The following is a 13,937-nucleotide window of genomic DNA, read 5'->3' as shown; positions in this document are numbered from 1 at the left end:
AATTTTTCTCAGACAGGATCATTTATTACTGTACTATAGTCATGTATCATCATTTTACAGTCAAAAATTATTTTTCACATTACAAATGTACGTAATTAATATGCTGTCACAATTAAAAACGTAATAGCCCTAAAAATATGCATGCATATGTGGTAAAACTTTAAAAACTTATTCATTTTTTATCTGTTGTTCACAATCCACTGTCATGCACAGCTTCATTACCCGCTAATTGTTTCTGCTTGGCCCATAATCGGATGGTGTAGACTAAGGGGCGCAGTCTGGAGTCAGTGCCCGAACACAACTGCAGAAATCGAGTGTTTCTTACTGCCAATCTGGTGCAGAAAGGAAAACATTATAGACAGAGATTGTCCAGTGGGGTGCTATACTCAAAGTTTTTCATTTCACAAAGTGGCCAAAAACATCTGTCAACCTGTTGTTGACGGTGATGTCTCCGTGGAGGTTGAGCTCTCGATGACTGAACTTGACCACAGGTAGTCGGGCAGTGCTGAGCGCCTGGACTTTGTGAACACCTGGAACGCACTTCCTCAAAATGACTGCAACCAGCTCCAAGACTTCAGCAGGAGTGGCAGTGGACAGGTCAATGTCAGACAAAATGGAGTCTTCAGAACGGCAATCCTCAGTCTGATTTTCTCCCGTCTGCTGAAAATTGGCAGTTTTAGAGATTTTACATACTGGCAGAAGTAAACAGTTTGATTATATGATGTTTGAGGTCACAGTCATCCAGTATTAGTGCTAACACACCACTTCAGAAGACTTGGCACGAGCTTGAAATACTTTGGTGTTCTCAAGGTCGAGGAACAGATCAAGGTCACAGGAGTGAATCCCAAATGTGTTCACAGAGGAGCCAAAAGGCACAATTTGGCAATCTGTAACACATGACACAAAGCAACTTTTTGAAGAATCGTTTTAAATCACTAGAAAATGATTGGAAAAAATATTTAAAACCAATGCAGCAGAAAAGATTTGTGGTCACTGTTGCACTCTTCTGCACTGATTAAAATCAAAAAACAAAAAAATGTAGGGAAGGACTTGGTTCTATGCATCAGTTGTTGATTGGATTTCATTTTTAAAAAATAAAATGCATGCACAGATGAATTGTTCACAATAAGATCTATAACATGCATTTAGAAAATAGACAAGATGAATGTTTATTTTATGGCACTTTTGTCTTGTCTGGTTCATGTTTCAGTTAAGAGAGAACCTGGGAAGAACTCTGTGAAGACTTCCTGTAGCAGCTGAACTAGAAGATCTCTCACTTTCTTCTCATTCTCTTTCAACTCGAAACTCTCCACCACTTTCTGCATCTGCTCAGTTACCTTTTACACACAAATTAACACACATTAAAAATGTAGAAAAAGCTTATAGACAAGAGAACACAGCCTGGATGTGAAACGCTCTCTTACAGACGTAGCCTTGCAGAGCTCGTAGTTGAGTTTGTCCAGGCTGATCTGGGCGTTTTTGGAGTCTCGTTTCCCCCTACTAGCCAGTTTGAACTCTTTTCTCTCTCTGGGCTTGACACGGAGCTTGAGACCATTGAGCTGATGCTGTAGCTGTGCCAGAGCCGCCTGAGCATTCTGTGACTCGGAGAACTCAACTATAGCATAGACACCCTACAGAGAAAAACAAATCTCACATTACATCTCCCTTATGTATTACATCTGTAATGTAACATAACTTAGGGTTAATGTTAATATTAGGGTTAGCAAACGTTACATCTGTTTTTCAAATACAAATGTAAGCAAGACAAAGATTAAATTATTAGCACAGGGTAAAGACAGTGTGTATATAAACCTTCTCCTTGTCCATGATCACATCTGACACCGGCCCAAACTGTGCAAAATACTCCTTCAGATCCGTTTGAGAGGTGTCTGCTTTAAAGCCGCTCACAAACACACCGTTTTCCTCCTGAGCTTTGCGCTGAGCTCTGAGCCGCAGGAGATGTTGATGTTTCTTTCCTTTAACATGATCTTCCAGGCTTGGCCCTAAACAGAAACACTTCAGTTAAATGTGAAAGGAAACTGATGGAGTACATTAAGCAGATTACATTTACATTTAGTCATTTAGCAGACGTTTTTATCCAAAGCGCCTTACAAATGAGGACAATAGAAGCAATCAAAACCAACAAAAGGTCAATATGTAAGTGCTGAGACAAGTCTCGGTTAGCTTAACGCAGTACACATAGCAAGGATTTTTTATTTTTAATAAATTAAAGTAGATAGAATAGGAAAATAATAGGTTAGTCTAGTGTTAGAGAGTCTTTTTTTATAATAAGTAAAAAGAAAACAAGTAGATAGAATAGAAAAATAGAGAATGCTAGTGTTTGGGGCTCTTTTTTTAGATTACAAAAAAAAAAAACGTAAAAAACGGTAGTGAGGCTAGGAGGCTACCACCGTACTTGTATACCATATTTCTGAATTATTACCATATTAATAATCATAGTATCTATAAGACTTAAAGATACGAGATGAATTGCTGTGGTATTACCATGGAATGTGCTAACGTTACAAAACTGTACTTTTTGGCTAAAAGAGCCCTACATGTAGTGGCAATTCCACATTTCATTCAAGTAACTTTATATTTTTTATATATATATATATATTATAATTGTTGAATTATAGCTGGTTTGCAAAGTGCAGAAACATGTCTCACGTGTGTTAGCGCTGATGTTTTTAACGTAGTTTATTACAACTTACTGTTGGGTATATTAACGATGCAGAGGTTGCAGTGAAATCCTCGTTGCGTTGTCTGGATGTCTTTGTCGAGCTCCATTGAGAGGCTGTACTGATAATTCCTAAGAAATGCGTCCGAGCTTCTGCTACATGAAACAACTCAAACCTCCCTCCATGATGTTCCTCTGCGTCCGTCCCCTCAATTCTTCCTACAGAAACGCTGAGCGGGGAATTTCAGTTCCGCCCTTCAGCAGGTAGGGTTGCCAGATAATCTGATAAGTCTTTTGTGAAAACGAGTATACATTTACTGTATACAGTAAAAACAGGCATTTTAAAAAACTGTTACTGAACAGAAATATATGCAACCAAAACTAGATTTTCAAACTATAGAATGCGCTACACTGTATTGTATTGTATTAAATTACATAATTACAGTACGTGTTACATAATGACTGTAGGCCTAGTTCTTTTATCATCTAGGGCTAGGCAATAAATACACGTTGAATATAAACACATTTTAATCCAAAAGGAGGGTTTTAAAATGTATTATATGTCACAGTTTGCAATATTTAGCTGTTGTCATAAGAGAGTGTATAGTCTGAGTAAATATATAAAAATACTCTATACCTTTAACGAATTTAATGTATATTGGCTTTATAAAAATGAGAGATTTACTAAAAGTTACAAGTCATGCACTCACAAAATATGGGGTTTAATATCAGTTTTTTGGATGCACCCTGTAATGGCATTTAGCCCTACATTATATCTTTGCCATTAAGGAGCTGAGTGAAGGAAAGACAAGTTTTCCAAGAATAGATGACAGGATCATAGGATCAACAACTTAAAGCTTGGAGTTATTAATGAAAGTTGTTTCAGAAATGTCATACCACCCCAGTACTGCATTAAACAGTCCATGTATATACACTGTAAAATCTAATTAGTTGGGCTTACTTAAAAAACGCATGCAAACCGATTGCCTTGAAAAAACTAAGTAAAGTGAAATAGGAATAGTATGTTGTACTGACAAATGCTTAGTTAGTATAGTTTACTTGCACGAGAGTTCTAGTAACTAAAAAAGAACTGTAGGGGTACTTGATCCTTTCATTTAGGTTTACTCGTGACTTAGTATAGCTACTCACTGACTCCCAGAGTGCATTGCGGCATGAATAAAATATGCAGTTGTTTTGTTTTACAGTTGTTGATTTTATTTGACAATTTTATTTGCTGTCTTGTGTCAGTAGTAGCACATCAAAAAGAGCAAATAAAATGGTTATTGTTACAATTAATGAAAATACATGAACTGGAATTGTTACCATTATTGTGATTCACGTGCTGAATGTTTAAGTCTGTGTGTGACATTAGCATATCACCACACACTAGTTAAGGATTATATAAATTAAAAAAAAAGCATCTCATTGTATTTCTGAGAAAAGAAAATTGAAGTTCATTAATAAACACACACAATAAATGCACTAAATATTTAATTAGAAAATAGGTCACTATTTTAAATCTACCAATTTGTTACTTTTCTTCCTTTGAAATCAAATAACTTTTATTTAATACACGAGTTTCACAATTTGAGTTGAATTACTGAAATAAATGAATTTTTCCACGACATTCTAATTTATTGAGATGCACCTGTACATCTAATGCCAGATTTGGACTTTGTTGATACTGATTTCATTTGATTGGTAATAGCCCTGTGGTAAAGTATAGTATTATCTCTGGTCCACATGGGACAGCAGACAAGCTAAATGCACTGCAGTGTGGTATATGGTATCCAACTAACCGTGAGGGCAAATTTAGATGTTACACAATTAGATTCTAGAGAATGTACAAAAAATACAAAATGTGCTTTTTCACAAATGTGTAATTTCACAAGGACAATTACATCTGATTTTGGTTTGGTATATAGTGTCATTATATTTAATCTTTACCTTATGGTCTAAATTCTTGCTAAGGGTATATAATCAGACAATTTTTCCCATAAATATAAGTCAAAAGAACAAAGAGGAAGTAAAACTAATGCCATTTTAATATAGTCTGATACCATAATGTAAGATAAGCAAGCTGGTACAATAAACATCACATTTTGATCTACAATTTTCCAAAACATATTTATTTTTTTAGTAAACAAACATGTAAATACAGGATAAATACACAAAGTATGATTCTGTCTCTAAAGACGATGTCTTCTACGATATTACTCCATGGCCAGAATCTGACAACATCAGTAAAAAAAGAAAAGAAAAGCCTAACAGTAAAACTATTTACAAATCCAAGCTATCAGGCATTAAAAGCGGTTCACTTTCTTCACAAAGTTTTCCACTAGATCCGTCAGCTGTTTCATGTCAGCCTCATCCTCATGAATGACTTCCTTCAGCTTATCAAACCTTTTTAGCTGCTCGCTGCAGTGTTTCTAAAAGACAAAGATATTTTTTGTTTACAGGTAGAATCTACACAAAGCCGGTCATGCTCCTTTTCAAGTATAAATGTAAATATTTTAATAAATGTGAGTGTAATTTCTCAGTGTAGCAAAGCTATTTTATTAATAAAAGTTGCAGGCAGCATTGATACATTTCTGTGTTCAAAATCTTCCACCTCATGCAACACACTAAATCAAGAGGTTTCTGGTAATTGCAGACAAAACCATCACATACTTCAACTGCACACAGGTGGTTTACTGCGGAAGTGAAGACATCAGTCAGATTCTTGAACACCATGCGGTTCTCCTCATTAGTCTCCTGCACGACCACGTGGTACCTGATGGAGAAGTTCAGATCCATGTAAAATAAGATAAACAGGTGACGTATTAAGAAGAATGAAGTGGAAACATGCTCACTGTTGTTGCGCAGCTTTGAGTTCCTCCTCGGCTTCCTCGCATCCCTGCTTCACATTCTTTTCCAAACGCTTCTTGTGAGTTTCAGCAGAGTCCACCTCAGCCACCCACTTCTCCTCCTCTTGTACCATTTCCTACACACACCATAACTAATTCAATCACATGTGCTGAGTGACAATTTCAAATGTGTCACTTCCGAAAATAAAGAATTTATTCAATTAACATACAGGCTGATATATTTTTAGCAGGTTTAAAATCAGAAATCCTGATGCTCATGCATTGTACCTGCATGTCATGCTCCAGCTGTTGGTCGACTCTGCGAATCTGTTCCTTTAGATGCTTGATGTCATTCTGCTTATCAAGGATGTTGGACTTCACCTAACAAACAAATGGAATGGTTATATACACGCTTACCATTTATAACACATGTAAGATATATAACAATGGAAACACCATAAAGTAAACATCATAATTCATCAAGAGTGGATCATTAAAAATAGTTTGGCATAAATGCGTGGAATTTATTACTGCTCTGAAACTGGGGGACTGTAGAACAATGAAATTGTGCAGCATTTGACTTTGAACATGCAGCACTCATGCAACAGTGTGACAGAAGCGATGAAGAACTGGGTATGTCTTGACAGGCTTTGTAAGATTGTCACCAGACTAGGATAACTACAGTCACATCAGTAATTTGTTATATTTAACAAAATGGAAAGATTTTCTCATGCAATGCATAAAGAGCACCTGAACAAGGGGTTTAATGAAAGTCTCACACCTGTTCAACAGTCTCTTCCAAACTCAGCTTCACATTCGTGAGTCTGCTGTATTCATCTTCCACATCGACAATCATGTTCTTCAGGGGATTCTACCAGAGTTAAGACAAGTCAGAGAAAAGAATAAGAAAAATCCTTAATTGTTACAACAAATGAAGCCTCTTTTACGGATGGCTGTAGTGATTGTACCTGTATCTGTGTCTTGTACTGTGTGATGGTAGTGGCGCTGTAATCTGTTCTGATCTCAAAGTCATGACCGCAGGCGTTTTCCGCTGACTGTGGGATGAGCTTCAGCTTACGACCCAGTTTATTATACTCAGCAACCTTCAACTCCGCCTGCAACAAAATGAGCAAAATTTCTAATGTTTACATACTGCTAACAGCATGATGGATCTAACCGAATGATTTATGTATTTGGCACAGAAAACACAAGCTCTAAATTGATTCGATTTGATTTTCCGAAGGCATCACAATTCTCTCTGGAATCGATTCTGAGCTTAGTTTTTAAACAGCAGATGGCTCTCTAGGCTAGTTTTTAACCACACACTTAAATGCTCACAAAGAAGAGCACTTGTGTGTTCGGCTGAGTAATGTAAGTGGTTAAATGTACTTGCACCTCGGCTTTTATGACACAAGATTAATGTAAGTGAAGTGACGTGAAATGTGGCCAAGTATGGTTACCCATACTAGGAATTAGTGCTCTGCATTTATCCCATCCTAAGTGCACACACACAGCAGTGAACACACACACACCGTGAACACACACCCGGAGCAGTGGGCAGCCATTTATGCTGCGGCGCCCGGGGAGCAGTTGGGGGTTCGGTGCCTTGCTCAAGGGCACCTCAGTCGTGGTATTGAAGGTGGGAGAGAGCGCTGTACATTCACTCCCCCCACCTACACCCTCCCCGTGCCGGTACGAGACTCGAACTCGCAACTCTCTAACCATTAGGCCATGACTTCCCCAAACACAGCCCATTATGAACACTTGTAATTCGCTTCAAACTTTTCGAATTTTATGAATGATTATTTTAGGTTCAAGTGGTGTGTGTTTAAGGAACTAGAATCAAAGAGTACAGCAGTTTCTAAAGCACACACCGCTATCTGCTGTTAAAAACTAAGCTCAGAATAGATTCAAGAGAGAATCACGATGCATTCGCGAAAATCGCAGAATCGATCCACAAATTGATTTATCGTCGCACCCCTAAAACTAAGCTCAGAATAGATTCAAGAGAGAATCACGATGCATTCACGAAAATCGCAGAATCGATCCACAAATTGATTTATCGTCGCACCCCTACTGATACGGCAAGATATTCTACTTTGTTTTCTTGAGCCACTAATTTCTTCGCTTATAGTTTCTGCTGGTTTATTACTGTGGTATCATCATTTTCAGATTTATGTACACGGCACATAAAAACAAACTGTGGTTGGCCACTTTAAGTTTACATGTCAGTTTCATTGTCTCTTCCTCTTTAACCCGTGTGCAGTGCTAAAAAATCCTTTACCTAATTTGTTCTGTCAAAAAATGACCAGCCTTTAAAACAACTGCTTGTAAATCTCTCATTATGCTATATTAAAAACAAATCTTGGATGTGCCAAAGAGGCCACAGAGAGGAGTTGTGAATGGCAGTAAAGTGACGTAAATGACGTCATAAGCCACATGACAACATGGCACTATGCCTGGTTTTCAATCGTACTACACACATTCATACTACAGAACATAATTTTTTAATGGTCACCTATTCAGACAGTATGCGATTTCACATCAACTCTTTAATAGACTGGCTGGACATTTCTAAAATCCTGACCTTCTCTTTGGTTTTGGACAGGTTGACCTCCTCGTTCCACACCAGCTGCTCCGCCTCCTCTAGACTCTGGTTTAGGCTCTGAACGGTCTGCTGTAGTTCATTCCTCTCTCTGTTAATACGCTCAATATCAGCTGGAGTGAACTTCTGGTTCTCCAGGATGAGCTGCAGCCTCGTCCTCTCCTGCTTCAGACCATCCAACTGCATCTCTGCACAAAGAACAGGGACATTAAGCAATTGAATTCCACCTTTGTATTTACGACATCAAGGCATTTGTATCTGCATCTTGTAATCTCTCTCACCAGCAGCCTCGAGCTCCTCAGCTAGTCCAGCAGCTTTATTCTCCAGTCCAGTTTTATGAGCCTCCAGAGTACAACGATAGTTCTGCAGCTTCTGCAGATCAGCCTGTAATCTGAGCTTCTCTGTCCTCTTCCCTGCCAAACGATCCTGCCAACATACACACACAGCTCAAACATTAGTGTAAACTATTTTCTTTCATATCATACATTTTTAGTATTTCATAAAGGTGTTTGAGAGAAGCCCAGAGTGTGTCATTCACAGTGTAAACCGACTTGACTATTAGTCCATACTATTCTTTTAAAAGTAGCAATTCTCATCTGACTGAACCTAAGAAATGACAAGGAAACACAGACTCACAGTTTGGCTTTCTCTTTCAAGTCTCTCCACATGCTCCATCAGCATTGCATGTTTCTCCTGCTGGGACTTTAACAGCGCCTCATCCACATTGTACAGCTTCTCTGAGAATTCAGAAAATTCAGAAAATTTATCAGCCATGACTGTATTTTGCATTAGTTTTATAATAAAATATATTTATTTTTATTATTATTAAAAATGCAAAAAAAAAAAAAAACATTTATAATTTTTTCCCTGCTTAATATTTTCATTTTTGGTGGCTTAATGTGAAGTATATGCCACATACAGTGCTAGAGGAAAACAATGTGTCGTACATCTGGGTGTAAAGGATTATCAATCAATCAATAAAAAACATGAAAAATAAAAATGTATGGCAATGACTTGGTTCTACGCATTGGTTGTTGATTTTGAGATGTGGGTGATGCACTCAAAAGTGGAGCAAGATGAACAAGCTTTAAGGGGCGGAGTTTAAGCAGACTAAATGATTGGAAAAGTCCTGCATACATCACCAAAGGAAGTTCCATTTTTGACATTTTGATTAAACTTTAAAAGGTAAAAAAACAAAAAAGGAAAAAAAGAAGGGAAAAAAAGCATACGCACAGATAAATTGAGATTAATAACTTTTATAACATGCATTTAGAAAATAGTAAGGGTGAGTTTTTATTTCATGCTGACTTTACCTTTGTTCTATTTTGACTTAAATTTAGCACATGACAGGCATTGAAGAGATAGTTCACCCAAAAATTCGGTCATCATTTACTCACCCTCAAGTTATTCCAAAAACTTAGTTGCTGGAAGACACTGATTTAGATTTTCTTTTCTTTTTTTTTTGGTTAACCAACATTGTTCAAAATATCCTGAAAGAATAATCTCATGGAACAAAATGAGAGTGAGTAAATGATGACAATTAAACATTTGGGGTGAACTTTCCCTTTCATTTAAGAGGATCAGATAAAATATGCCCCCCCCCATACAATTAAAATAAATATACACTTTATCATCAAACTGCTTATCATCTTACTTAGTTTATTAAGGTAGTCTTCATCCTCATCTTCAAATGTATCTGCTCCCTGCATAAACTTGTTGTAGGTGTCAGAGCAGTATTCCATAAAGAGCTACAGAGAAAACACAGCACACTTATACAAATTTGGCATATGTGTGATGTCTACAATGCAGAGGAGTAAAATATACAAAATGACTGCTGAAACTGTCAAAGCTGACTTTTTGTCTCATAAGATACCTTGTTGTACTCGGCCCCTCCCTCTAGATCACACAGTTCATCTGAGAAGTCAGAGAACAGCAGGCCCTGCTCTCTCACACCACTGAAGAGCTGCAGGGACAAAACCTACATGTCAGGTCAGGCAATGCTACAATGTTTCCTGTTGCATGTTAATGTGCATCAAATTGCAGTCTGGGATGGTAAGGAAAGCTAGACTGATTCTCACATTTTATTGTAGAACATGAAAAATGGTTTTGTAGAAAGTGAAAACAGGCAATTGGCAAAACTCAGTGCCACAATGTTAGTCTGTTGTAGGTGGTTGAGTGCTGGCCCAAGTCAAAAGAGCCCACTCCATATCAAAAGCAAATGGAACCTATTCTAAATCAATCAATGGTGTCTACACCATATGAGTAGCTGACAATAAATGGATGCATGTTTGATTTCTGACAAACATCTTTAAAAAGTTTGGCCTCTCTACATTTTTTTTTTTTTTAAAGAAATGCATACATTTATTCAGCAAGGACTCATTAAATTGATTAAAAGTGACAGTAAAGACATTTATAATATTACAAAATATTTGTATTTCAAATAAATGCTGCTCATTTAAACTTTCTATTCATCAAACAATCTTGAAAAAAAAAAAATGAATCATCATTTCCACAAAAACATTAAGCGGAACAATTGTTTTCAACATTGATAATAATAATAAATGTTTCTTGAGCAGCAAATCAGCATATTAGAATGATTTCTGAAGGATCATGACACACTGAAGCCTGGAGTAATGGAGAGCCATTACTGGAAATCATAACATTTTAAAATATATTAAAATTGTAACAGTATTTCACAATATTACTGTTTTTACTGTATTTTCAATCAAATAAATGCAGCATTGGTGAGCATAAGAGACTTCTTTCAAAAACTAAAAATCTCAACCCCAAACATTTGAAGTAGTGTACATACATTTATGAACATGTGCTTTGACACTTCCAGTGTAGACAGTCTCAAACGGGTGCGCCCCATGTAGACAGTGTGATAAGGATTTGAATGAACCCTTAACCCCAAGTACGAGCAAAAGTGAAAGTGACACTGACTGGCCATTACTAGTTAAGAGTTTTCCCTTATATCATAACAGTTTTGTATACAGATTATAGATCACATAATACTGTTAAAGGTCTGAAGAGTCACCTTGACTGTGTCGATGAGCCAGATAAGAGCTCCAAGAGCCTGAGGCCACGTGTGAGGAGCACCAATGGAGTACATGGAGCTTTTTGAGAGTGCAAAAGGGTATCTGAAAAAGAAAAAAGAAACATAGCCATCTCTCAGTGATAAGGACAGAGTACAGGATGGTTAACACTGACCAATGTGTGTTTGACATCAGACTATATTTTAACTGATTCGTACAGGTGTAGTAATGAAGTAATATTGTTGTTGTTTTTTCCACATTGTGATTACCCCAGATCCTTGAGCATTCTTGGGATCTCCTCCTCAACCTTGGCAGTGGGCATCTGAAAGGACGGTTCCAGGAAACTGTAGACGAATTCAAATATCTTTAAAAACTCTTTTGTTGATGGAGACTGGAGAGCCTTCACTGTGATGCTGCCAGGAAAGCCTCGCTCAACCAGGAACTAGAAATAATGGGAAAACATATTAATTGTAACCAGGGTTTTGGCCCAGTTAACTTCTGATTTTCCAACTGCTCATGATTACATAAAGATTTTTTGACTACCTCTTCAAAGTACATTTTCTAACTGATGAAATGTATATATTTCGAAAATCCACATATGGTGAAAATCCTCAAAAAACATCCATCAACTTTCTATTTATATAAGTTTTTTAATCTTTTATAAAATTTCAAGCTTCACATTTCTTGTTAAATCCTAAATAAATTTGGCCCATTCACATCCAAATATTGCTGTACTGAGCCCGCAATATTCCTTTAATGTACAGACAATATCATACTTCACAAAGCTGCTTGATACACTGTTGGACAAAAGCTTTGTCATGTAGGGGTCTGGGGTCCTTCATCTTCTCTGGGCCCCCGTAAGCCCCAAACATGCTGTTCCTCTGGCCACCTGCCCCGATGCCTCTGCGGAGAGGTAGAGATGTGAGGACACTGTTGTAATACAATTAATGTTTAATAAAACTCTGTATGACATGATTAAGGATTACAATGCACAATGTCAAATCAAAACCATGATAATGCAACATTTACTGCCAGACTCACTTTCCAAAAAAGCTTGTTCGCCTCTCAGATGTGGTAGAATGGGGTTTCGGTATGTTCAGTTTGCCAAAGACATTGTCCTTACTGTAATTAAATTAAAGTTGATATATGTCATATATTAGGGTAACCATACGTGCCATTTTCCCTGGCCAGGATTTCTATATTGCCCAAAATATCTAGGTTTTGGCTTTGTTTGCGTGTGCAGACCGATCGGTGTATGACATCAAAATACCATACAGACGGTTCCTTATGCTTTCGAGGCAGACATCGGTCTGCACTCGCAAACAAAGCCAAAACCCAGATATTTTAGGCAATATAGAAATCCTGGCCAAGACGCGTCCTGGGAAAATGGCACGTATGGTCACCCTAATATATATATTGTAACATAACTCATGTAACCTGCTGAAAGCAGTTTAGGCCAACAAACGCAAACAAAGCCAAAACCTAGATATTTTAGGCAATATAGAACTCCTGGCCAAGACGCGTCCTGGGAAAATGGCACGTATGGTCACCCTAATATATATATTGTAACATAACTCATGTAACCTGCTGAAAGCAGTTTAGGCCAACAAAACCACATCAATGTGTACTCAAAAATTGCAAAGAAGAAGGTTGTACTTCTGAGGGGTGGCATTGATCAGGCTCATCCTGCTGTCTGTCACACGCATGGGCATCTCAGAATATCTGCTGCTGGGTCGCCGACTCATTTTGACCTTTATAAACACCCCCTTCATATGCAGGACAGAGAAAATTCACATTATTACATTAACATGTTGATAACATTCATGATTCAAGAGAGCTTTAACTATTGTCTATTATAGCATGAATGTGTAAAAACGAAAGTACACAGACTCACTCAATACTTCGAATTTTTCTATGCAAAACTATACTGTAATTGTGTTATGTGCCTAATATGTTAGCAATATAAATGTGTAGCTTGTTTACACGTGAGGAAAATAAGCTTTAAACACACACGCACACAAATAAACACCAACAAATATCTAAAACTCTCGAGAAATAAACACATGTTACGAAATGAATGGTGTTAACTGAATAACAAATGAATTACTTATGCTAGTAACAAAATGAGAACTGTGCACCGAACAATACCTCCGATATAACGTTAAACTTCAGCGGGAGGACGATTCTCAGTTTATAAGAACTATACTCCAGAAATGTATATCAGCATACCAGATGTTTCAGGTATACTTAGGTATAAGGTATACTACGATATATATGAACTTCCCTGTACTATTATTCTTCCGTCGATGCTTCGGTTGAATTTCAAAAATTTCCGCGAACACTGCTCAACGGATCACTCTGATTACGTCACCGCCTCCGTTAGAGCGGCTGAGCGCCGTACTGCCACCTGCTGCTGAGGCGGAGACTGCGCTGTGCACTGAAAGCTTTGTAAAAAAAAATTGATTTTTTTTTTTAACTATTGAATTATTAAATAACGTCATGAATTATAATAGCTATTCAATTATACAATAAACATACTTTTGGGACTTTGTGTCAATTTTGCACCTAACCCAGTGGTTTCACTTTAGCTTTTCACTTTAAAATAACACATTCTTAACCATACATATCTAAACGAATTACTGTGTCCACAATACCTATTATTATTAAACATAACATAAATGCACAGATTACAAAAAAATCTACTGATTATCCAATGACTACAAAAGATAATTTAACCTCAAAAGTGGTCAGACAGAACAAGTCTCTTTAAA

General features: G+C 37.2%; 2 protein-coding genes across 3 annotated transcripts in view; both read right to left on the bottom strand.

Moving 5' to 3' along the window:
• LOC107695563 (speckle targeted PIP5K1A-regulated poly(A) polymerase) overlaps nt 1–2,934 on the bottom strand; it is a 7,127-nt gene extending 4,193 nt beyond the window's left edge. Inside the window, exons 1-7 of one of the 2 annotated variants that reach the window (XM_016495552.1) lie at nt 2,715–2,934; nt 1,813–2,003; nt 1,425–1,631; nt 1,223–1,337; nt 763–887; nt 431–660; nt 223–332 (exon numbers count right to left, since the gene is read on the bottom strand). In XM_016495552.1, coding sequence (XP_016351038.1) covers nt 223–332; nt 431–660; nt 763–887; nt 1,223–1,337; nt 1,425–1,631; nt 1,813–2,003; nt 2,715–2,790 — 1,054 coding nt within the window. In that variant the 5' untranslated portion in view covers nt 2,791–2,934. The remainder of the gene's footprint in view (nt 1–222; nt 333–430; nt 661–762; nt 888–1,222; nt 1,338–1,424; nt 1,632–1,812; nt 2,004–2,714) is intronic. The other variant, XM_016495553.1, reaches the window with a different exon arrangement.
• A 1,869-nt stretch (nt 2,935–4,803) lies between these two features.
• Nucleotides 4,804–13,424, bottom strand: LOC107695521 (kinetochore protein NDC80 homolog). The gene is made up of 17 exons (XM_016495467.1): nt 13,315–13,424; nt 12,823–12,932; nt 12,208–12,288; nt 11,943–12,069; nt 11,436–11,608; nt 11,169–11,271; nt 10,005–10,094; nt 9,786–9,879; nt 8,768–8,868; nt 8,413–8,557; nt 8,114–8,319; nt 6,495–6,641; nt 6,308–6,397; nt 5,815–5,907; nt 5,533–5,663; nt 5,351–5,453; nt 4,804–5,109 (listed from the first exon to the last, which is right to left on the bottom strand). Exons 2-17 carry the CDS (start codon nt 12,909–12,911, stop codon nt 4,984–4,986), a joined length of 1,899 nt encoding a protein of 632 aa, XP_016350953.1. The 5' UTR covers nt 12,912–12,932; nt 13,315–13,424; the 3' UTR covers nt 4,804–4,983.
• Between the last annotated feature and the right edge of the window lie 513 nt (nt 13,425–13,937).

Source organism: Sinocyclocheilus anshuiensis, unplaced genomic scaffold, assembly GCF_001515605.1.
Source record: "Sinocyclocheilus anshuiensis isolate Anshui unplaced genomic scaffold, SAMN03320099.WGS_v1.1 scaffold466, whole genome shotgun sequence".
Classification (NCBI taxonomy): domain Eukaryota; kingdom Metazoa; phylum Chordata; class Actinopteri; order Cypriniformes; family Cyprinidae; genus Sinocyclocheilus; species Sinocyclocheilus anshuiensis.
This window is presented reverse-complemented; position numbering and strand designations above follow the sequence as displayed.